At 28.1% G+C, this 24,491-nt stretch overlaps 2 protein-coding genes across 2 annotated transcripts; both read right to left on the reverse strand.

The window, feature by feature from the left end:
• Positions 1 to 2,559: 2,559 nt before the first annotated feature.
• LOC103491100 (GDSL esterase/lipase At5g55050) lies at positions 2,560 to 6,818 on the reverse strand. The gene is made up of 5 exons (XM_008450931.3): positions 6,403 to 6,818; positions 3,937 to 4,082; positions 3,623 to 3,856; positions 3,148 to 3,397; positions 2,560 to 3,009 (listed from the first exon to the last, which is right to left on the reverse strand). Exons 1-5 carry the CDS (start codon positions 6,653 to 6,655, stop codon positions 2,795 to 2,797), a joined length of 1,098 nt encoding a protein of 365 aa, XP_008449153.1. The 5' UTR covers positions 6,656 to 6,818; the 3' UTR covers positions 2,560 to 2,794.
• An 11,272-nt stretch (positions 6,819 to 18,090) lies between these two features.
• On the reverse strand, positions 18,091 to 21,491 carry LOC103504354 (lactoylglutathione lyase-like). Its single transcript, XM_051085681.1, has 7 exons — positions 21,367 to 21,491; positions 20,657 to 20,721; positions 20,238 to 20,452; positions 19,703 to 19,750; positions 18,963 to 19,073; positions 18,721 to 18,875; positions 18,091 to 18,346 (listed from the first exon to the last, which is right to left on the reverse strand). Coding segments are annotated over exons 3-7 (441 nt in total). The 5' UTR covers positions 20,364 to 20,452; positions 20,657 to 20,721; positions 21,367 to 21,491; the 3' UTR covers positions 18,091 to 18,345.
• Positions 21,492 to 24,491: the final 3,000 nt, after the last annotated feature.

A 24,491-nucleotide genomic window follows, 5' to 3' on the forward strand; every position in this document is an offset into this window, starting at 1 on the left:
TTAATCGAATGTCTTCTTCCTCATAAAATATTTTCACCATTTGAAATGCTTTTTGGTTACACTCCTAATTTGCATAATTTAAAAGTTTTTGGGTGTGCATGTTATATTCCCTTCTCAAGTCTTACACCAAAAATAAACTTGAACAAAAAACTACACAACACATATTTTTAGGTTATCCTCACAATTTTAAAGGTTATATTTGTTATAATCTATTAACCAAACAAATTGTTTCACGACGCGTTATCTTTCATGAAACAATTTTTCCTATGAAAACTCCCCAACTCCTTCCTCCATCCAAACCCCAACCCATTTCTAATCCAAGCTTACTACTCTCCTTACTAAACATTCCACATCATATACCCTCAAATTCTGCCTCCATTCCCAATATACAATCTCCACCTCCCAACCCTCCCATTATTGACACTACTTGCTCATCTTTTATGGATATTAATGCCACTTGTGAGTCATTATATGCTTCTTCTACCGTAGATACAGGAAATAAGATAGATGCCGCCGCACTTAACATACTAGTTCCACCTTCTCCTTGTAACACTCATGCTATGCAATCTTGAGCAAAATCAGGTATTTTTAAACCAAAAGCATTTCATATCACAACTACTCTCCCAACTCCCACATCATGCACTAAAGCCTCCAAGTATCCCGAATGGTGAACTGCAATTATGAGGAATTTAATGCTCTCCAAGCACAAAGTACCTGGTCATTAGTACCCCGACTTCAATCTATGAATGTTGTTGGATGTAATGGGTTTTCTGCACAAAATATAATCCTGATGACTCTATTGCTCATCACAAAGCACGACTAGTTGCTAAGGGTTATCATTAGGTGCAAGGTTTTGATTTTGATGAAACTTTTAGTCCTGTTGTCAAGAAACCCCCTATACGAATTATTCTTGCTCTTGCTGCTCAATACTATTGGTCCTTAACCCAGTTAGACGTAAAAAAAATGTCTTTCTTCATGATATTCTCCAGGAAACAGTTTACATGTCTCAACCTATTGCCTTTCAGGACAAAACATGTTTAAATCACGTGTGTCTCCTTCACAAGAGTCTTTATGGCCTCAAACAGGCCCCTCATGCTTGGTTTGATAGTTTTACATCTTATTTATTTACTATAAGTTTTGTTGCTTCTGCTGCTGATTCCTCATTATTCATTCGATCAGTCGGATCTTCACTCACTTACTTACTTTTGTATGTAGATGACATCACTGTCACTGGACCTGACTCTTCGTATATTTCTCTTCTCAAACAATAATTGACTCTTGAATTCCAAATATCTAATCTTGATCCTTTATAGTACTTTCTTGGTCTCGAAATACATTCCTCTACTGATGGCATTTTTGTTAACGAAGCCAAATATCTCACCGACCTTCTTCAAACCTCCAAAATTTCTTCTACAAAATCTTGTGTCACACCAATGTCTACTTTTATTGATCTTTATACCACTGCACCACCATTTAATGATTCATCCTTATATCACAAACTTGTTGGTTTCTTACAATACCTTACTTTTACTCGCTTTGATATTTGCATTCTTCGTAAATTGAGTTAGTCAATTCATGCACAAACCAACTGTGATTCACTCCTCGATAGTTAAACAATCCTAAGATATCTATGTGGTATTCCGACCCTTGGAAATTTTTTTTGCAATGGTTCGATATCTCTACAGACCTTTTGTGACTCTAATTGGGCTGGTGACACTTCTAATCGACGTTCCACCTTCAGATTCATTACCTTCCTTGGTTCTAATCTAATCTCTTGGTCTTCTAAAAAGTAACCTACAGTCTCATGTTCCTTCAAAGAAGCAGAAATATTGCTCACTCACCACTACTACAACGATCTTTACTGCATCCGCCAACTTCTCTATGATATCCGCGTTCCACTTAAGTCCTCACCAACATTATAGTGTGACAATGTTTCAACTATCTCTCTGGCTCATAATCCTATGTTTCATGCTTGAACAAAACACGTTGAGATTAATTATCATTTTGTTCAGGAAAAAGTTCTTCGCAAAGACATCTCAATTTGTTACATCTCTTCCAAAAAACAACTTGCTGATATACTCACAAAGCCACTCTTGTCTCCAACATTTCTCCAACTTCGAGACAAACTACTAACTAAATCTGAATCATCCATTTGAGGGAGGATATTAGAAGATATTTCATATGCATAAATCTCTCCTAAACTTCTCCCTTTTAATTAGGCCTCTCATTATAAATCGATTTGATTATATTTACATTCTTGTAACTTGTATAATTACTGATACATATCTATGAAAAGAATCATCAAGCAATACAAAAGTATCTTTATCTCTTAGATTTAATCATGTATTACAAATTAGGTCCAACATGCCCAATTCAAACATTAGTTTTGGATTACATTACATTTCCAAACCCATTTCAATACAACCCCAAACAATCCAATGAGTTTTGGATAACCAATATTTATATCTTAAGTAAAATTTCATTTGTTTTTTCTATCAACAAAACAAATACCACAAAAACCATTCACATCTCTTTCAATTACTTCATCTCACAAAGTCGAAAGTTCAAATTCTCTCCCTTTGTTTTATTTAAAAAACTAACAATAAATTATACAACCACGACTTTCTATTGTCCTTCGTAACAAAACAATACATAAGAAATAAGATAAGACATGTATAATTGTCTCAAGATCACACTCTCTTAATTTTCTTTCTCTATTGGAGTGATTAAAAAGAGATTGAAAAGCTGAACCGACCGACCAAAATCGATTGTACGTGTGAGAGGGCATTTGTGTTCAAAGAGCAATGAGTTGGTTGAGATTGAGTGGGTATGTAAATGGACCATCAAATATGTAATTAGCAAACATGCGATGAGCTTCTTGGGTAGGATGATAAAGATCCCAAAAGAGATGATTGTTTCTATTTGAGCAAAATTTCGCTATTGGTAAACAAGGAACATCTGCATTCAAATTCCCAAGCCCACAACATGCACTTTTTATCTCTGTGAATCCTGATCATCACACAATAACATCAAACATATATATAATTAGCATTTTGTATGCATGTAAACAGAAGATCAGAAAGTGTGTATGATGTTATTATTGTTGCAATAAAAAACCTATAGAAATAGAGAAGAATGGGGTTTTACCATAAGAAGATGGTGAATGAACAAAGTTGGACATGACTTGATATACATCAAAGAAGGAGAATGAAATGTCATTGAGCTCCATTTTTAGTGTCTCCAACTTTGATTTTAGAGCAGTGTTGTAAATTGCTGCCCAATTATTGACTTCTTCATCACATTCTCCTGTTTTGCTTCTCTTCCTTTGCGATGGTGCACATCCCACTAATCCAATTCCACCCACCACATATTTTCTTGCTCCATATCCATGTAATCTCTGCCATAATTAATTCCATTATTCCGATCAAAACTTTTCATTCTAATTCTACCCTAGAGAGTCATTATTTGAACTTTTTTGTTGTGTCTCATCGTAGTGAAACGATGGCCACTCAAATTTTATCTTATTTTCCTCTTATCACAATAATAATTGTTTCGTTTGAAAAGAAAAAAGAAAATGCCATTTAATAATTAACCATAAAATAAACATTAGATTAGATTATACCTTAAGCTGAGAGTGAAGAGTGGAGGCCATGAGGTCAAGGTATTGCTGTGGTGAATATTTTTGACGGAGATCGGACGACTCATGATAGCCGAAAATGTCATTACTTCCAATCACAACCGTAAAAAGAGATTTTGATAGGTGCGCTGCCGCTCCCGACGACCCCAGCTCTCCTACTAGATGTTTATAAACCCTCGAATATAACTCTATTTGTTGGTCCATTGCCACCGATTGTTTCTAAATAAATTCACAAAAAAATCAAACTCATTTATTTTTTCTTTTTGATTTTAAATATATAGATGTGTGTGTGTACTTACAAAAAGATTATTTGTTTCGTTAAAAATTCCAGCTCCTCCAGAAGCAAAGCTGACGCCTGTTTTAAATGGTGTTGTGTTGACGGTCTTTCTAAACTTTGATATCAGAGACAAATATGGTGGTGAGGTCGCCAACCCCACTCTTTCAGCTGCTCAACGTTATTATTTCATTTATTACACATCAGTTTCAATAATCATTCAAACCAAAATGATTGAGAGAAAAAAAAAAAAAAGATTTGTATTTTTAGTCAACGATATAATAAATTTTTTAACATTTTGCTTATTCTTTAGAAAGAAAGAGAGAAAAACTTAATAAGCTATAGGCTAGATAATGTTGATTTTAACTCGATGATGAGCAGATATAGACATAGATTGTGATTCAAAAACTAACCAAAACTGGCGTAGTTTTTTTCTAAAATGTGCCTTCAACTAATTCAACGATAAAACTTAAAATTCAAATATTATGTGTGTATAATTATTAAGTAAATAGATGAAAATATGTGACAATGAGAGAATAGAAAATCTCCGTTTAATTATGGGAACCTTTTTCTCCTTATTTGAAATTGATTAGTCGTTCTTTTCTCTCATAGTTACAAGAGGATGTTTGGTGATTCATAATCAAATATATTTATAATGCAATATAATCTATGTTTTGGGTTCGATGTATAATATAAGATTCATTTATTTTCTATAGTTTTCGATCATTTTTTATTAAAATTTTATTCTTATTGTTTTTACTGTTCACAATTTTATTTTCATTTTCCCTTCAATTACTTATTCTTTCAAACAAACGGTATCCTACATAGAATAGTATCAATTAATTTATTTTATAAATAAAGAAAAAAAAATGGTATGAACATAAAGAATAAACAGAGAGCTTAGTAGAGAATTTAATTTCTTTAATATAATGTCAGAATCATACGTTCGTTGGGTAAACGAACCAATGACACGTGTGATCCCCGTAGAAAAAGAGAGAACGCAAGTTATCTCCTAATACAAAACTTAGAAAGGGGTGAAATTTTCTTGTAATAAAATTTATAATCTTCATTAAACATTCTAAATAATTAACAAATATTTATTTAAGGAGGTGTTTGGCCAAACAAAAAACAAAAGAAGAGAAATTAGTAAACCCAACTCTTTGGGTTATGCACAAAGTTTGTTACGATTGAATTTTACGTTTGAATTTTTTTAATATTTTTTGAGTGTATGGTAAAATAAATCACTAAACTCTATTTAATTTGTTTATCTTGTTATTTAGAAGTAAACACATGATCTATATATATATATATTAATTAATCATGATATTTGTATTATTAATTTTTAAATTAGCGGTTTAATTTAAACTAATAATAAGAATATATATATATGTGTGTGTGTAATGTACATGTGTCCATATAAACATGATTTATTTTATAATATAATACCAAATTATGAAACCTATCCATTTAAACATTATTTAGTCAATATAATATTAAATTATCCATCTTTTTTTCTATAGTTGCACACATTAATAATAGATATCAATTCTCTCTCTCTCTTTTTTTTTTTCTTTTTCCTGAAAGGAATCCTAATGGCATATATATTTTTGGTTTTTCTAATTTTCTAAAAGACTGAAATGGCATAATTTAATTGGTCAACACTTTTCTAGTAATAACTTTGAAGAACTTAAAATATTCTACCCGAAATAACACGAAAATGAAAAAAGAAACAAAGAAAAAAAAACCAATGTGTTGATATGTAAATGAATATATATATATATAGATAAGAAATAATTGGAAAATGATTTTAAACTATATTTTACAAAACTAAACAAAGTTAAATAAATTGAAAGAAACAAAAATAATTAATTAAAGCTACCGGAACAACGAAACAAATATAATCAAGTTGAATTAAATGCAACCAAATATTATCTTGGATTTAAGCTCATAGAAGTTCATTTCATAATTTTACTATATATAAAAAAAAAGATTATAAAAGATCATATATGTGGTGAAAAGAAAAACTAAATCAATATGGATCTTTTTCTCCCTTTTATCTAAAGTAAATTATCGTTGTATCTAAAAAAAAATTAAAGTTGATTAGTCCTTAGAATAGATTTAATACACTAAATGCAATAATATTTTTCCTCACTTGCCAACTTAAAAATTATTTTAAAGTCTAACAAATAAAGTTTAATATTAATTTAGAGGGAGTAGTAATTAACATGTTAAAGAGATTAAAATCATCATTTAATCAAAAAGCTTAAATTAAAACTGGAATTCAGCAAGTAACTTAACTAATACATGAATGTTAGATGATATAATAATATTAAATTTATTTTCACTAATCAACTAATTTAACATAAAAAACCACAAGTTTTATAAAATCTATCATAATGATTAGATATGAGGTCATTTTTCTACATTTTTTGATGTGAGATTCACGACAACGGCGGACGAGCAAATTTAAGATTTAAGCAGTGGAACTTACCAACAAAATCGGCAGCATTCTTGCCATTAGAGAACCTTCCGGTAGGCTTTTTGGTGGGAAAGTCAAGACCATTGTGGGGAAAATTGGCTTTGGCTAATGAAAGCTTCAAGTGGTTGTTATTTCCAACATCCACTAATGAGTCTCCAAACACATAGATTGCAGGAACCAAGGAAGAATTTGAAACCCCCATCAAAATTGAGAAGAAGAAGAAGAAGAGGAAGAAGAGGAAGGATAATAGAACTTGGGAGCCCATTTTTTGGTTCTTGGGGGGGTTCCTCAATGGAATATGAAATGGAATGTAAGAGAATTTATAGAGGCAAAGTGGAGTGGAGAGAGAGGGGAATTTAAATTTTAGTGTGAAAACTAGAAGGAAGAAGTGCTTTGAAGGTGTTTTCCTGGGGACCCATTTTGGGAAATCGTGTGTTTGATGTATTTGTTGGTTAGTGATTATTTATTTGACTAATTTAAGTTGTCACACCTACGCGTTTATTGGGTTTTATTCTCAAATTTCATTTATTATGAGTCAAACATAAAGGATATGAAGAAACTCCAACTAAAAATAATATATGTATTCCAACTATACAATGATTATTATTCATTTTTCAATAATGGAAAAATAGCTTTTGGTAGTGTTGCAGCAAATGGATATGAATAAAGTATGATCATGCCAATTCCATCTCTATGTGACAATAGTCATGAATAATTTGTAATTTAAAGAATATGTGACATGCAAAACAAAGAGAATAATCCACAAACTAGTGTGCTACTTTGGCACAATGTCCTTTGATGTCTAAATGAGCTTTTGGTAGTCGTTATTGAGAATCTCACGTTGAAAAAATAAAAATGATTTAAAGTTATTTAAACTATTTATAAGATAGATATTGAGTTACTCTCCTCATTGTTAATTAATATTGGTTTTGAGATAGAATCTCATGCTATTAAATATGGTATCAGAATCTATAAAGTTCAAATTGTGATCAGATCAAGATGGATGAACTTAAAAGCGACATGTCTTTTTAAGCGGACATGCTTTGAATAAAATTAAGGAGGACTCAAACTTCTTAGAAAATAGATGAGAATAGAACCTCAATACTATCAAATATTAGAAGTCATAACAATGCATTTAATTTTTTTTTTTTTTTTATGAAATTAAAGTGTCCATATCACGGTTTCTAAATCTTATTAGATCAATACTAAAACCAAATGGGTTAGGACATGAAATTAGCATGTCATGTTCGTCAAATACGAAGACTTAGCCTTGCTCAAGGTCGAAGGAGGTCAATTTGGACATCAAAAACGGCTATGCTTGGCCTTCTTGTTCAAATATAATCTATCCATAAAGTTTGCATCTATGTAACGTCTATCTATTTATGATTTCCCATCAAATCTCGGATATGCCCTTAGAAATTAAGGAATGGAAGAGGAGGGGAAGTAATTTTACAAATGTTATAAGATTCGCCTCAAAATGCTTTTAAAAATCCATGTGAGGGTCACGTTTACAAAAGGCTGTAATTTGTGTAGTGGTGTGTTAAAATAATAAATACAAAAGCAAAGTGTAGGTAGTAAAGATACAACAAAAGATGGGTCGAAAATCGAAATGGAACATGGGATAGTGCTACCTTTCTGTTATATATATATATATATGTGTGTGTGAGAATGTTTCATTTATCTTTTAAGCCTATAAAAATAAAGAATATGGATTAAATAACATTAAAAATTATTGTATACGAAGAAGAATGGTTGAAATATTTATAAAATATAATAAAATTTTATATTCTATCAATGATAAACAATTGATATACATCAATGTCGTCATTGATAGACACTAATAAACTTCCTTCAATTTATTAGTGTCTATTATTGATAAAATATAAAATTTTGTTATATTTTATAAATATTTTTTATTCATTTTTGTATATTTGAAATATTCTCTTAAAATATTGATATATTACTTGTCACATGGATTGTGATCCTACTTTATTACTATTATTATTAACATTTTGATATGTTGACTTTTAAATTCGATTAACATGTTAAGTGGATGTCTAAGTTAAACATAATTTAAGCCCAGCACAAATGTCTAGAATGCTTAATTTTAATTTATATAAAGAAATAGGAGTGATCCCGTCTAGAACATAAATTTTGTAATAAAATTGATCAAAATCTAGAAGATGTATTTTTGTTATAGTTTTTTTTTTTAATACACTAAAATGAATGATACAAATTAAAGACCACTGGATTATTAACATATTCGTATGTTGTTTAAGTTAGGTAGTGTATTAATTATTACTTTTAAACTTTTTTTTCTTAATAAATTAGTAAATGCAATTAATGGATGAATCAATAGTTATGATTGTATTAAAAAAGTAATTATATATATGATTAAGCTATGTGGGTCAATCAAGTCAATTCTAGAAAACTATGTAGGTCAATAAACGTTACTATATATAAAATTATCGATTATGAGTATAATTAATCATTATCTATTTTAGTTATAAGCTTACACACACACACACACACATATATATAAGAAAACCATTTCTTTAATCCAACGGTTCAAAGTGAAGATTAATCATTCAAACAAGAAAAAAAAAAAGATTTTGGTCTTCTTTATATCAATTTTATAATTTTTAGTTTTATGTTTTTCTTTTTTGGGTAATTTAGCCTATAACATCTCTTTCCTTTTATTTTATTTTTTGTGTTTTTTTTTTGTCTATTTTTATCTTATTATTTGAAAAAAGTTAAGCCAAATGATTATAGAAATTATTCTAACTTTTAAAAATGAAAAATAAAGGGTTAAAAGTTTACGATAGTTTAATGTCTACCTGAAAATTAGCTAATTAAATGGTTTAGGTTTTTAGAGTCATTAATTATTAATTTATAACATGTGACACTTTGAAAATTAATAAGCTACTTAAATTTTTTTTTAATGTAATTTAAATCATAGGTAAGTAAATCGTACATCACCATGAGTTAATAATTAATTACATATAATATGGTGATGTACGAGGAATAGGATTATACATTAATAGTATATATATACGATTCAATATTGAATTGTATATATACACTATTAATGTTTAAATTCTGTTCCTCGTACAAATTAAGAACCTAACCTAAACACATATATCATCAACCACTTTGGTGTGCTAGTTGTGTGCCATTGAACCTCATGTATACGAGCTAATATACATGAATTTGGGGTCAAAACTTTTTGAATAACTATAAAAGTAGGTTAAATTTTGTGTCACTTACAAACCCATAACAGCTATGGTGTATTGTATTAGAATTACTTAAAAAAAATTAAATAGATTTTGCAATGCAAATGTGAGTATATATATATACTATGTAAGCAACTTTTAGTCCGGTATCGATTAGTTAAATTTCTTTGCCAATTCAGTTAATTTTAGTTGCTACTCACACAACTCCTTATCCAATTGTGTTTTGAGGTTAGACCCTTCCATAAATTACCAACTTTGAACAATCTTCTATTTGAAGTAAAAAGTTAAACTTTAATCATAGTTTGGATTCATGTCCACGTATCATCAAACTTGTTTGTTGTCACATGTATAATCACAACACCAAATACTGAATGATTGATCATAAAAGCTCTGCTTTTTTTTTTTCTTTTTTTTTTTTTTCCATTTTTCTGTCAACTAAAACGAATTAAATTTGTTGAACAAAAGCTTTTGTACAATGGTAGTGAGTATGGAGGAAATAAGATCCCACGCGTTTGTAAAGCCAGCTAAGAGTTGACTTTTATTTCTTCACAATCGACTAAAACCAATATCCTAAAAATACAAAAACAAAAGACTAATTTTACTAAAATGGACCCCAATTCTTGTGAAAATCCAAATATAAATATTATCCACTTTTATCAATTTTATTCCTTAACTTTCCAAAATGTCCACTCAAATATCACCACATAATATTGGATATATAGATAAATTTAAATGCTGTTTTATTTTATTTTATTTTATGAGTTTTATATTTGTTGCATTTTAGACTGATTTTTTTTTAAAAAAAATATACAATTTTGATGTCTAAACAGTTAAAAGGTCTATTTTAGTTGTTTTAGAAATTAATCATTTTCCTCCTTATTATGTCACATTTTTCTCTAATGTTTGTTTCCATCTTATATGGGTTGAAATCATGCTTTTATATATATATATATATATATATATATATATATATATATATATATATATATATATATATATAATCGTACTAGTTTACATAATAAATCAATACCATGTTTTTGGTTTATTAAAAAAAAATTAATAAAGGTAATGATCAAAAGAGGTATTTTTAAGTTAGTGAAATAGATAATTTTTTTTAAAGATTTAATTAAAACGAAAATAGATAAATTAAAAATTTATGGACTAAAAATAAAATTAATATCAAAGTTCGCCATGGACATCTTACTGTGTTTATTTCATAATAATGTAAGATGTTCGGATATCTGAAGGTTCTCATAGGATTCCTTTGATGCCCGTTATAATAAGAGCATCTAGAGTGTTTTGGATGCTTTCCTAGATTTCCATATCAAGGGCATCCACATTTTACTTTTTAACATTCTTTTTTCTTTCATATAAATATAAAATTCCATCATCTTTTATTTAAATTTTATAATTTTATTTTCTTAAAACACTACAAAAATATAGGGGTCTGCCGACGCAAAGATGTGTAGGCTGATGTTAGATCTACATCGGGGGCGGCTATGCCGACGCATAAATGGACGTCGGCAAGAGCGTTGTGAGAGACGCGTCATCAAGGGCATTTCCAACGCGCAAACGGGACGACGTCGACAAAGAGTTACTATCGACACATTGTTCACCGATATGGACAACACATCGACAATGGAGAACTACCGACATTTGTTAACAGCGTCGCAAATACCTTACTGCTGATGTCATCTAGTACACAACATCAATAGTGTTATCTGATTTAAATTCATTCTAAAAACACAATTAACGTAAAATTAATAACAAAGTATTAAAACTCCAAATTGAATTACAATTAACGTAAAATTAAAAAGAAATTATTATACCAAATCGGATTTATATTAATATTAATTCAAATATTAAAAAAGTACACATTTGTAAGTTCTGAAATTATATGAATAGTAAAAAGTAAAAATGAAAACTTAAAACATAATTCTAAGCGTTGACGTCAGTTTCTCAACTTTTGCACATTATCTCATCATGACTGTAGCTAGTATGATCATAGAGACATAAGCAAAATGTGAAAAGAGGAAAGTGGAACATTATTAAGAGGTCCGTCGAGAGAAATATGAGGTTGCTTGAAATGGAAACAACCCTTACTCTAGTAGTTCCAGAAAATTGATTGGGAAAAGATGAGCAATAAATGACAAGATCAATAACAGATTAGTAAGCCATAGAAAGTTTCTCACTTGCATATTAAGTAAATGTGATTGATAGCTTTTTTAACAATCAATCATATTTACATAATATACAAATGAGGAACTTTCTGTGGCTTACCTGTTTGGTTCTCGATCTTGTTATTTTCTGCTTCTCTTTTCTTAATCAATTTTCTGAACCACCAGAGTAAAGGTTATTTTTGTTTGAAGCAAGCTTGTATTTTTCTCGATGTAGCTCGTAATAATGTTTAACTTTCCTCTTTGCACATTCTGCCCATGTCTCTATAATCATACTAGCTACAGTCCATGTTGAACTCTTAACTACTACTATTTGACTTTCTTTAAGCTTCTCTATTGCACATAAACTTCTTTATAGACTTCTCATATTATTCCTTTTCTTTCTTTGCTGCTTCAATATAGTAGATTGTAATTATGAAATACACAACAAATTTGATATCAAACATACATACAATATACATTCATTCATTAGTAAAAGTACATCCCACTCTAAAGGTAATTTTTTCTTCTTTACAATTAGTAACTTTATCGTTATTCACCTAAGCATGCAATCATATTAGTATTATGTATGTGGCTATCACTTTTTCACTTTTAGATGTCAGACTAAATTAATATCTAAATACATGGCTGGCAGAATGTGATATTGACAACTTCAATCTTACATCCTAACAACATTAAATTTAAATGCAATACTAAAACTACAACTAAATCAAAATCTAAAACTTAAAACTAATTTGAAATCTAAATACTAAAACTAATTAACTAAAACAAAAGTAAAACAAAGCAAACCACTTATTGGAATGAAGAGCGGCGACGACAGATGATGAAGAACAGAATGGAGCGAGCGAGGGGCAATTGCTCTCCTTCTTGACCTCTCTCAACTCTCTCAGTTCTGTGAATTACAAATCGTGAAGTTGGTTTTTTATAGAGGAACTCCCGATGTTTCACTTATGATGTGGGCATAGGATCCCCAACTCGTAATGCAATCACTTATGGCGTCGTGAGAATCCTGTCAAAGCAGTCAAAACGTCACACATCTCGCGACGTTACCTATCCTACATCAGCAGAGGTTCGACCTCTCATGATGCCATGCAATCTAGCGCCTTGATATAGTTGTTATAATTTTTTAAATGTTCAACCTTTGCCGACGCAGTCAAAGCAATGTCGACAAAAGGTCGACCTCTCACGACACCTGCATGCAACGTCGGTAGTTATGGGAGCAACGGTGACGCGTACATGCATGACGTTGTGAAAATTATATATTATTATTAATTAAATGTTTTTGTGACGTGTCTTCGCGCGGCATCGTGGAAGCCCCACCTTTTGTCGACGTTATTTGTGCGACGTCACCAGAGCTCCATACTACCGAAACTTTCTTCGATGTCGCGAAAAGGTTCTTCTTATGACGTCCCTTTTTCGGCATTGGAAGACCTTTGATTTTTTGTAGTGTACGTGAAATATACCATACTTGAAGACAACAAATTTCATAGTAAAAATATACTGTAAGGTAACTATGATTACATATAACACAAAATAAAACAAATCTTGTCCCTAAATGAGAACATAAGTCTTCAAATTTCGATTATCAAAACATATAAGAATTTAATTGCAAAATAAAGAAGGTTAAATTTAATATTAATAAACTATAGTATAACTCGCAAAGTAGTTATGCTTCCATGACTCCTAGATATATAAAATACGCTGGAATTTAATGACTTCGAGACAAAACAACATATACCAAAGAGAAAAATTGAAAAGACATAATCTTCCATTATAAGAATGGAGAAAAATAAAAACTTTGCTAAAATTTTGAATTTTATTTAAGAAATATGAAGTTTGATGGTTCTGACCTTATTTATTTAAGACATTTTATTTAAGAAATTTAAAAATAACCTTAGTTATAAGGTGTTTATAAAGTTTATTAATGAAATATTTTGAAAATAAAAGTGATTGTGTATTTTTTTTTACCTTATTTTGAAAATCCAAAATTTATGTATTTTGAAAAAAAAAAAATCCAAGATGGTGCTTCCTCTAATAGTTTGCCATTTTCAAATATAATAAAAATTCATCAATGTATGTGTGGTAGAATTTAAGCAATGTCGAACATTTATCTTATTTGATTGAAATAATCTAAAAATTATGTATTTTTTAAAAAAGAATAAAATAATCCAAGATGTTGCTTCCATTATTGGTTTGCTACTTCCAAATATAATATTAAATTTATTAAATGTATATTTTGTAGAATTTATAAAAATAAAGAACAAAACTTGTATGTATTTTTGTCAAAGTAAAACTATCCAATTCTATTCAAATATACATTTAAAAATAATAATAAAAAGGAATCTAATCTAAAATATATATATTATGCATTTACTTTATTATATAATTCCAAACTCTAATTTAAAAATATATAATATATATTATTTAATTATAAATTATCAAATTGAGAATCTGGAAGATATATTTGTCATTATTACAGAAAAGTTGTTGCAGTCTCATCGAACAATAAAATCTCAAATTTAGTTAAGATTTATTAGAGTTGAAGCTGGTTTATAAAATACATTCAAATGCACCATATTTGTATCGTAAAACTATTTTCATTTGATTCAATTAAAAGTCTTCGAATTTACCAAATTAAAATACAAATATTTTTAATAATATTATTAATAAATAGAAAGAAAAAAAAAAAAAGAAGAAGATGAATAAATGATTTTTAGATTGAGTCAAATACGATTGATTTGTAGAGGTGGGAAGGGTTAGTTGAGAGTTCATACGTGTGGCAAACAATTTCAAAACGGAAACAAACAAAAGTGTAAATCGATGCAATCATAAAATATTGAAAGTTTGGGTTCAAATTAATATAATTATTAGTTTAGAGTTTAAATTGATACAATCCTCAAAATGCAGAGGAACAAATTGATATTTTTCTTAAAAATTACTTTGAATGGTTACTGAACACTTAAATTTTTTTTTTAAAATAACGTATTTTCAAAATTAAACACTTGAAAAAGTTAATTAAGCTAAATACTCTAGAGTCTCGATCTATGTTTCATGAAGTAGAAATTAATATATAAAAAAAGAAGAAGATAAGAGTAAGTGTAGTACTTTGATTAAATAAATGTTGCATGATTGTAAAAATGAACGAACAATTAAATATTATTTTGAAGAAAATAATCCAATTGGACTCAATAGTAGCATTTTGAACATCTTTAATTTACTCTGTGTATTAAATTAATAAAAAAGAATGGAGATGCGGGGTATCGATCCCCGTACCTCTCGCATGCTAAGCGAGCGCTCTACCATCGGAGCTACATCCCCTTGGTTGGAGAATTGAAGAGACACAATGATATTTCAAATATAATTTCTTCTATATTAAAAAAGGTTATAAGAGTGGAATTTTTTTCACTTCCCACTTTGCTCCTGCTATATTAAAACTGTAAACCACATAAAAAGAAGAAAATAAAAACAAAAAGGTATAGAAAAAAGTTGTGTGGTAGAGAAGAAAAGGCCGAAATGGATGATTTTTGAATGTGAAATCACAAAATTGGAAATGTGGAATATTGATAGCCATTATTGTAGTCGACGCCACCTTCCCCAACTTTCCTATTCCCACTTTATTTTCATTATTTCTCTTTGCCTCTTCAACAAAATACCAACCAATATATTGGGATCCGAAGAAAAAGAAAAAAGGTTCAGCTATTATTGTGCAAATTGTTTAATTAGTTGTTCTATTCATGGTAATCCATTTTTACAACATTACATTGCATGATTAAATAATAACCCAAGATTATAACATAATAATAACCCAAGATTAAAGCATATGCAGCAAAATTAATAAATCATTTAACCCAAGTACTCTTTTTCATCGACTCTTTCTCTATCTAAGGGTGTTTATGTTTAACCTCGGGGAGCAATGAATGTGAGACGATTAGTATTTCACAATTGTTTTCAAAGCAATAATCATTCCACAACATAATAATTGATTTTTTTGATAATTTGTCCGTAGAAATTCAAAGGTTTTCTTTCCTAGTTTAATTACCTAATTATCGAAGAATATTTGAGTGCATCTTCGGTATCATCCATTTTTAATTTATGCATCCTTTCTCACTACTTACATAAATAACTATTTAACACAAACAAAATTTACCAAATGAAAAATTATCATCTTGCTGTTTAGTGAGATACACAAAAGATAAATAATGTAAGGGATGCTCCTAATTATTTTGTTAGACTATTTAAGATTAGTTAGATATGCATTCACGCATATTAATACTAAATTGAAAACATGATGATAATGCAAACTTACCTGTAATAATGGAGGTTGAGATCTCTGCAATGTAATGTTAACTCACTTAGAATTAAGAGATTGAGTTACAAAGGATCATGATCTTGAAAAATATTGGTTTTCTCAATTAGAGAATTATAAAAAGAGATTAAATAAAAGATTAAATGTCACCTCTATTTTTTTTGAATTAACAAGAGTAATAGAAAACAATATTCTAAGATTGGCCACAACTAAATACCATACATTTAATATATTATTATCTGGGGAACTTTAAAATCCACCTAACATGGGTTTTCTAATATCCTATAAAAATGTGGGATTTTTAGGTCTCAAAAGCAGAAATATACGTTAATTAGTTTGTAAATTAATATAAAATATTTATTACTATTAATTTTAGAGGTGTTTTTACAAATGGAACAAAGTGGCAAAATATTTATAATGTGTATAGAAGAATTCTGAAAACGGAAAAAGCCCACAAATCAACTATGTAAAATACAAAAAAATGTCTCGTCAACAACGTGTGTGTGGTACACGATCGTATAGATTTGACTATTGTTTGGTGCGATCGTTTAGATTTGGTCATTTAATTTGACAATTATCTTTTTAATTCTATAGTTTAATTTGGTTATACGATCGTTTAATTTGTTACATTTAAAATTGGTTACACGATTGTTTAGATTTGGTAGGGTAGGCAAATCGTTTTTCTTTTGGTATATGATGGTTTAGATTTGGCTAAACGATTTAATTTTTTTTTGTACGTGATTGTTTACTTTTTTTACACGATCGTTTAAATTTGCCTATACGATCATTTATTTTTTCAATATTCTTTAGTACACGATCGTGTAGATTTGGATAAACGATTTTTTTTAATTATTTTGGTATGCGATCGTTTAGATTTATCTACATGATCATTTATTTTTTTGCATGATCGTTTACTTTTTTTACACGATCGTTTACATTTGGCTATTTCAATCTAAATGATTTTTTTCATTATTCTTTATACACGATCTTTTAGATTCTACTATTTTTTGTACAAAGAAAGACGAATGAAAGAAATCGCAGAGAAAAAAAGAAAAGGAAAAGAAGAAATACGATTGAAAGATTAAACAACGTATAAAAAGAAGAGAATAAGAAGAAAGACGATGGAAAGAAATAACAGCGAAAAAAAAGAAGAGGAAAAGAAGAAAGACGACAAAAAAATGACAGCAAGGAAGAGAAGAAAGACACAAGGACAAACTTGAAATATTTAAAGAATAACTTATTTTATAGACTTTGTTACACAGCCGCAAATAATTTGATAATTTGATGTTTTGTTAAGAAATTTTTTGTTAATTTTAATTAATTATTAAATATAAATATATTATTGGTTTATACTTAATGAATTTCAACTGATATTATTGCCCTATATATTTTATACTATCTTAACTATCTAATATAAATTATCGTTAATTATTAACTTTCTAATTAATTTATATTAATTTAAATATTTTTAGTAATTAATTCAATTGTGTTTAGTTAAAAATTTAAAAGTTGCTAAAAGTAGCAAAATATTTTTAATTTATAAAATATAATAAAATTCATCTCATATATTTATGTTATTTTTAGATTTTTTAAATAGTTTTAATATTTTACTAAATAATTTCTCTAAAATATATTCTTTTAATTTTTATTTTATAACTAAGTAACTAATTACCATAACAATAAATTATTTAGGTTACATTTACTTTAACTCTAGCATTTAGTTGAGTAATTATTTTATTTTATTTTTACAAATTATTCAATTAAATAAATATTTAACTTTCAAACATTAATTATCCTACACATCCAAAACGTTAATCATTTCAAATATTTAAAATCTAAATATTTAAATTGTAGATATTTAATATTTACACTCATGAAACAATATCTGCGATCCAAACCGTCCTTTACAATATATAAATCGCATTACCTAAGAAAAAACTATAAGAGTTTAACCTTGGTCATTATAAAATGAAAAAGAAAATAATAAAAGAATAACATCAACTTTATTTTATTTTATTTATTCAACAATAATCCTAATTAATCAAGAATTGAAAAGCTTAAATATTACCATGAAAGTTAAAAATGGAGAAGATGGAACAATAATATATATTAAACATTAATTGCATCAAAAGAAGAAGCTCTTAAATCTCATAATGTCCTCTAAATTTGAACATTATTTTCTTCTTTTTCCCTTCTTTCTAAAGGGTTCCTCTTTGGTAATCTTTATTGTCCACCATAATCTGGAAAAAAAAAAAAAAAGCCATTGAAACACACAGATTGAGAATCATTACCTTTTAGGTTAAAATAATATTCTGATAATTACATGCTTATTGTTGAACTTTTTTATAATTTTTATTCTATTTATCAACATTTTCACTATAAATTTTGAAAACTACATATTACATTATTTCTTACATGAAGATTATTATAATGATTTAGGTCAATTTCAATTAATTTTTTTTGATGGATTTAAAATGAACAAATCTCAAAATAGATATTAAGGACAAGATGATATATTATTTTGGTTATTAATTGATTAATATTTTTGAAAGGAATAATTTGTTTTTAAAGAAAGGAAAGGAATTATGAAAAAGAATAAATATATAAGAATTACCATTCTCCAAGAATCAGGGTCACACTAAATCCAGTCATTTTGACATTAATGGTTGGCACCAAAACAGGCTCCATTATTATGTTCCCACCAAGCTCTTTTATTACCAATTTGGCTGCTTCATTACTCTTCTTTACATTGTCTGTACTAATGTATAGCTGATAATAAAAACACCAATATAATTGGGATAAGAATTATAAGAAAAGAAAGGAACAGAAAAGAAGGGAAAGAAAAGGGTTTATTACCATTGAATAGCCATCTCCTCCATCATCACGAGATATGTTATTTCTTGTTTCCAATTTAAGCACTGTTGTCTCACTTTCATTTCTTCCATATCCCATCATACCCCATCTTAACTGCCATATTAATTATCAATTATTAATAACAAAACCCATATGCTTTTAAGAATTAATTATATCTTCTACCGTGAGTATGATAGACCGAAAACAATCCATTAGAGATGAGGAGAGGTTTGGTTGGTGTCGGGTTTGGAAAAAATCCAAAACCTACCACACATTTTAAAAGAATTTCAAACGTACAAACCGACTTAAACCAACTGATTGACTAACCAACTATTGATTTGAACATTGATTAAAGTAGTCGTCAGTTCGATGTTAGTTTATGGTTGAAAAACTAACTCCGACCGATCGATACTCACCCCACATGTTATTACAATTTTAGCATTGACAATCACAATAGCACATGAACTCATTTTTAATAATAATATATAGTATGTAATATATTACCAACTCAAACGTTATAATTCAATTGATTAAGATATTTGTTAAAACACATTTATGATTCATTAACTAACAATTTAGTTTTCTAAAACTTTAGTCGGTAATAAATTAGTAATATATTATTATTAATTTTTTTTGTAATAGCAATTTGTATATTTTATACATGCAATTAACTTAAATGGTAAAAAGAAAAGAAAAAAAATGAAATATTAGAAGTTAAGAGAAAAGTAAAAAATGAAATATACCTGTGCTTGTGAATTGTTTTGGCTCTTGAAGAGTTTCATCCCTAATGCCTACAAATCCAAAGTTTAGCCGATTAAACATTTTCCATTATATGCTTCATAATCCAAATAGCCCAATATCTTATTTTTACAACTTCCATGAACTAATTTCAACATGTTTTTCTTTTTTTTTTTGTTAATTATATATAGAACACTATAAAGGTAAAAATAAAGAAAAATAAAATATTTTTTTATTCAAAAACAAGTTTGTGTGTATATATAGTACAACAAATTAAAAGATAATCATGGAAATTATCTCCTAAATGCATAATCGTTAGAAAGTATTTACAGAATATTACTACAATAATCATGGTTAGATGTTGGCAATTTACAAACAATTATCTCGTAAAGTTTACCGTATAAATTTATATTATTTTTCTATTTTATTTTTTGTAAATTACTTGTTCTCTTACCAATATAATAAATTTTTTTAAAAAATCAAACTCCTTAATTTTACTATATATATATGTATATATATTATAATATATATATCGTGTACCTTTGAATAGAAGTTGGTAGAGATATTCAAATCTTGTACACGAAGCATTATTTGAGAGAGAGGATCAATGGGAGCTGAGATGCATTGGATGAACTTAAATTTATATCCATTTTCATCTTCCACCATTCCACTCCACTTATAGTTTGGTTAACTTTTTCAGGTTCTTGAATTACCACTGCTCCATTTCTTCGAGCTTGTTCCACAGACTTGTAGACCTAAATTCAAGTTTACAATATCCATTATTACAATTTAATATATTATATTAAATTTACTTGATCCCTATCTATAACTTTTCAGTACGATCAATATGTGATTTGAGAATCATTTATTTAATTTATCTTAAATTTTTGAGTCATTAGGTGATTTTTTTTAATACATGCAACGAGCATATAAACTATATTTTAAAAGACAATACTCACATCTTGAGTGGAAATTCCAAAGTATCCAAACTCTGTGCCAATAAATACATTGTTGGATTCATCCCCTGCAAGAAATAATGAAATATAATTTGGCTTGCGTAAGAAAATATACCATACTAAAATGTCTTTGATTTAGAGTTGTTTTGGGATAGTTTCAAATACATCAATCAATAATTAATCATTGTCAAACAAATTTCTTAAATCAAATTATTTCTTAAATCAAATTAATTTTGAAAAGTCCTAAAAATATTTAAAAGTATGTTTGAGAGTGATTTTGAAAGTTGATGACTATCATTTTTCAAAATCTTATTTTTTTTTAGACAAATATTGAATTTGATTTCACAAATAGTTAAAATTATTTGGTTGGAAAATAATTGTAGTAGAGAATTAACTGCGATAATTTCTCAAAATTTTATTGGAATTTTACTAGATAAATTTCTCAAATAAAAAATAGTCAATTTAAGAAAATTGGGTAATTAATTCTAAAATCACTCTTAGACCAAAAATAAATATTAAAAAATCATTTCTAAATGTTCGTAGCCATACATGAAAATCTATTTCTCAAAATTAATGGTTTCTAAATATCTCTTTTTTCTTTAATCATTATTTCAATCATCCTTTCACAACGTACACTAAAATATGTTTTAAAAAACAATTTTAACTATTTGAAAAGGACACTCCAAACGTACACACTAACAGTTTTTACTTACGTTGTCTCATTTCTAATAAAAAGTGAGTGTTTTCAGGTCCAAATCCAACAAGGGCATCTTCATATCCTCTATCATTAAACTTCCTTCTCTTCAAAAGCTTCATTCCAAAGCCTTGTGTGTAAGTTCTACATTTTTAAATTTTTTTCTATCAGCCATGAAAATCGACGAGCTAAGATAAACACAATTTCAAATTACATCAAAATCAAAATCATGTGTCATATTTGATAGAGTTGTTAAGATTGGAGACATGAATGACAGCACGAAGAAAACGACGATGATCCTTCTTCACCCATTCTAACACGTTTTCATTTAGGTTACGAGCTGCAAAACTCGTTTTGATGATCTGTAATTCATGTTGTAGAATAACTTTTCACATCATGTTAGATATTGGCACAAATTAGAAAAGCTCAAGAGATTGAAGTTGAGGGGTGGTTTGATAATGTTCATGTTTCCTTGTTTGTATTTTGTAGAAATAAATGTGTTTAGTAACTATTATTACTTTCTTGCTTTCTTGTTTCACAGTTATTATCGTAGTACAAATTTCATTTCTTGTTTGTATTTTGTAGTTGCTTTCTTATTTCACCGTTATTATCTTATTTTGAAGAAAAAGCGGTTATTAAGGTATTTGGCATACAAATTTCATTTATTTTTATTTTCACAGTATAAACAAATTCTTCCATTTGGTTGGGACTGTAATTTATTAAAAAAGAAACAATTAAATAATTTTTTTTGTTAAAAAAAAGATTTGAAATATTATGAAAGGCAACTTTATTTTCAATTTTAAGAAAGAAAAAAGAGAGAGATAAAAATGAAAAAACAGGAAAAAATGAAGTTAAAACTTGAAAAAGATAGCGTACCAAAGAGAAGATGAGAAGAGAGCAAAGAATTGAGGATAGTCCCAACTTGTTAGCCATTAATTCTTGAAAGTTGAAAGGAGATTAGGTATGAATGAATGTTGAATAATAATGTAATGAAATGGCAATGGTAGCATCCTCTATTTATATTGAAACTTATAATAATAATAATGTAATGAATGTTGAATAATAATGTAATGAAAATAGATTTACTGAGTATCAAAATGGTTTTATACCCATTAATATTTCAAATTTTCTCATAATATTAAATTTTAAAAAACAAAAGAAAGATCAAGACCAATTTGAATAAAATGATATGAATCTCGATTCTCATCATCCGGGGCAAGATTTTACCAATAAATTAAAGCATGAAATTAAGCTATAGTTTGGATATAAAGTACTCCAAAAGATTAACCTTTTATGTAAATTATGTCGATGGTTGATCTATAGGTCCCATACCGTTTCTAAGGAACAAATTAGAAATAAAGCTTCAATTTTAAAACTTAAAATACTATTTCAAAACATTAAAGGCCAAATGAAAACCAAATCCAAAATCTTAATTATTAATTGAATAAGTTATCAAAATATAAAATAAAATTTGTTTTAAACTGTATAACTGTTGATATTTATAAAATATATTATATTAACAAAATGTCATTGTCACGACGTGACGCGACCCGGAGCGATCAACGTTTTCAGTTATTTAATCTTAATAAATAATAGGTTCGAAATCGCCACCAATCATATTATGGTCTGATTGGTTACCAAAAACATTCATCTACGTAAATTTAGATTTAGGTTCGGAGATCAGTTGTGTGTAGGGAAGAGGTATTAACACTCTACAATATTTATAAAAATGGTTACCAAAATTTATCTTTTAAACTAAATTATATAGGTTCACAAAACAAAGTTTTCTATTTGGGGTTTTTAAATGTCCCATGGTTATCAATTCACATTTAAAAAAAACTAAGCATGATTGATAATTATATGTGTGGCATGAGAGCCATTAGAAAATTGAAATTTATTTTTTGTTTCAAAAGATGATTTTTATTTACTTCAAGAATATCAAAATATCAAACTTTAATATTTTGATCTCCATCATAGGCATTTAATGATAAACGTGAGGTATCTAAAGAAATAATAAATTAAAAAAAAAACACTACTTGACCCTATTTTAAAATATAAAATTGTTGATATATTTTGTTTAAAAAAATTAACTAATTAATTTTTTAAAAACTAGAAATTTTATGTATTTATGGAATTTAAACCATAAAATCCATAAATGAACATTGCATCCTTCCTGTCTCAAATTTTTATATTCATACGACAAAAAATAAATGAATTTTTCATACATTTTGCAATTGAAAAATTAACAACAACAACAACAACAACAACAACAACAACAACAACAACAACAACAACAACAACAACAACAACAACAACAACAACAACAACAACAACAACAACAACAACAACAACAACAACAACAACAACAACAACAACAACAACAACAACAACAACAACAACAACAACAACAACAACAACAACAACAACAACAACAACAACAACAACAACAACAACAACAACAACAACAACAACAACAACAACAACAACAACAACAACAACAACAACAACAACAACAACAACAACAACAACAACAACAACAACAACAACAACAACAACAACAACAACAACAACAACAACAACAACAACAACAACAACAACAACAACAACAACAACAACAACAACAACAACAACAACAACAACAACAACAACAACAACAACAACAACAACAACAACAACAACAACAACAACAACAACAACAACAACAACAACAACAACAACAACAACAACAACAACAACAACAACAACAACAACAACAACAACAACAACAACAACAACAACAACAACAACAACAACAACAACAACAACAACAACAACAACAACAACAACAACAACAACAACAACAACAACAACAACAACAACAACAACAACAACAACAACAACAACAACAACAACAACAACAACAACAACAACAACAACAACAACAACAACAACAACAACAACAACAACAACAACAACAACAACAACAACAACAACAACAACAACAACAACAACAACAACAACAACAACAACAACAACAACAACAACAACAACAACAACAACAACAACAACAACAACAATAATAATAATAATAATAATAAGAATAATAATAATAATAATAATAATAATAATAATAATAATATTATTATTATTAGAAAATCAATGTGA

This window comes from Cucumis melo, chromosome 6 (assembly GCF_025177605.1).
Source record: "Cucumis melo cultivar AY chromosome 6, USDA_Cmelo_AY_1.0, whole genome shotgun sequence".
NCBI classification, from domain to species: domain Eukaryota; kingdom Viridiplantae; phylum Streptophyta; class Magnoliopsida; order Cucurbitales; family Cucurbitaceae; genus Cucumis; species Cucumis melo.

Coding starts and splice junctions, on each gene's coding strand:
- LOC103491100 (XM_008450931.3), bottom strand. CDS start 6,655: ATGGGCTCCCAAGTTCTATTATCCTTCCTCTTCTTCCTCTTCTTCTTC. Junction 4,083..6,402: donor GAATGCTGCCGATTTTGTTG/GTAAGTTCCACT, acceptor AACGTTGAGCAG/CTGAAAGAGTGGGGTTGGCG. Junction 3,010..3,147: donor TCATTCACCATCTTCTTATG/GTAAAACCCCAT, acceptor TGTGATGATCAG/GATTCACAGAGATAAAAAGT.
- LOC103504354 (XM_051085681.1), bottom strand. CDS start 20,363: ATGGTGGAAGATGAAAATGGATATAAATTTAAGTTCATCCAATGCATC. Junction 19,751..20,237: donor CTACCAACTTCTATTCAAAG/GTACACGATATA, acceptor TTGGATTTGTAG/GCATTAGGGATGAAACTCTT. Junction 18,876..18,962: donor GAGGAGATGGCTATTCAATG/GTAATAAACCCT, acceptor TTTTATTATCAG/CTATACATTAGTACAGACAA.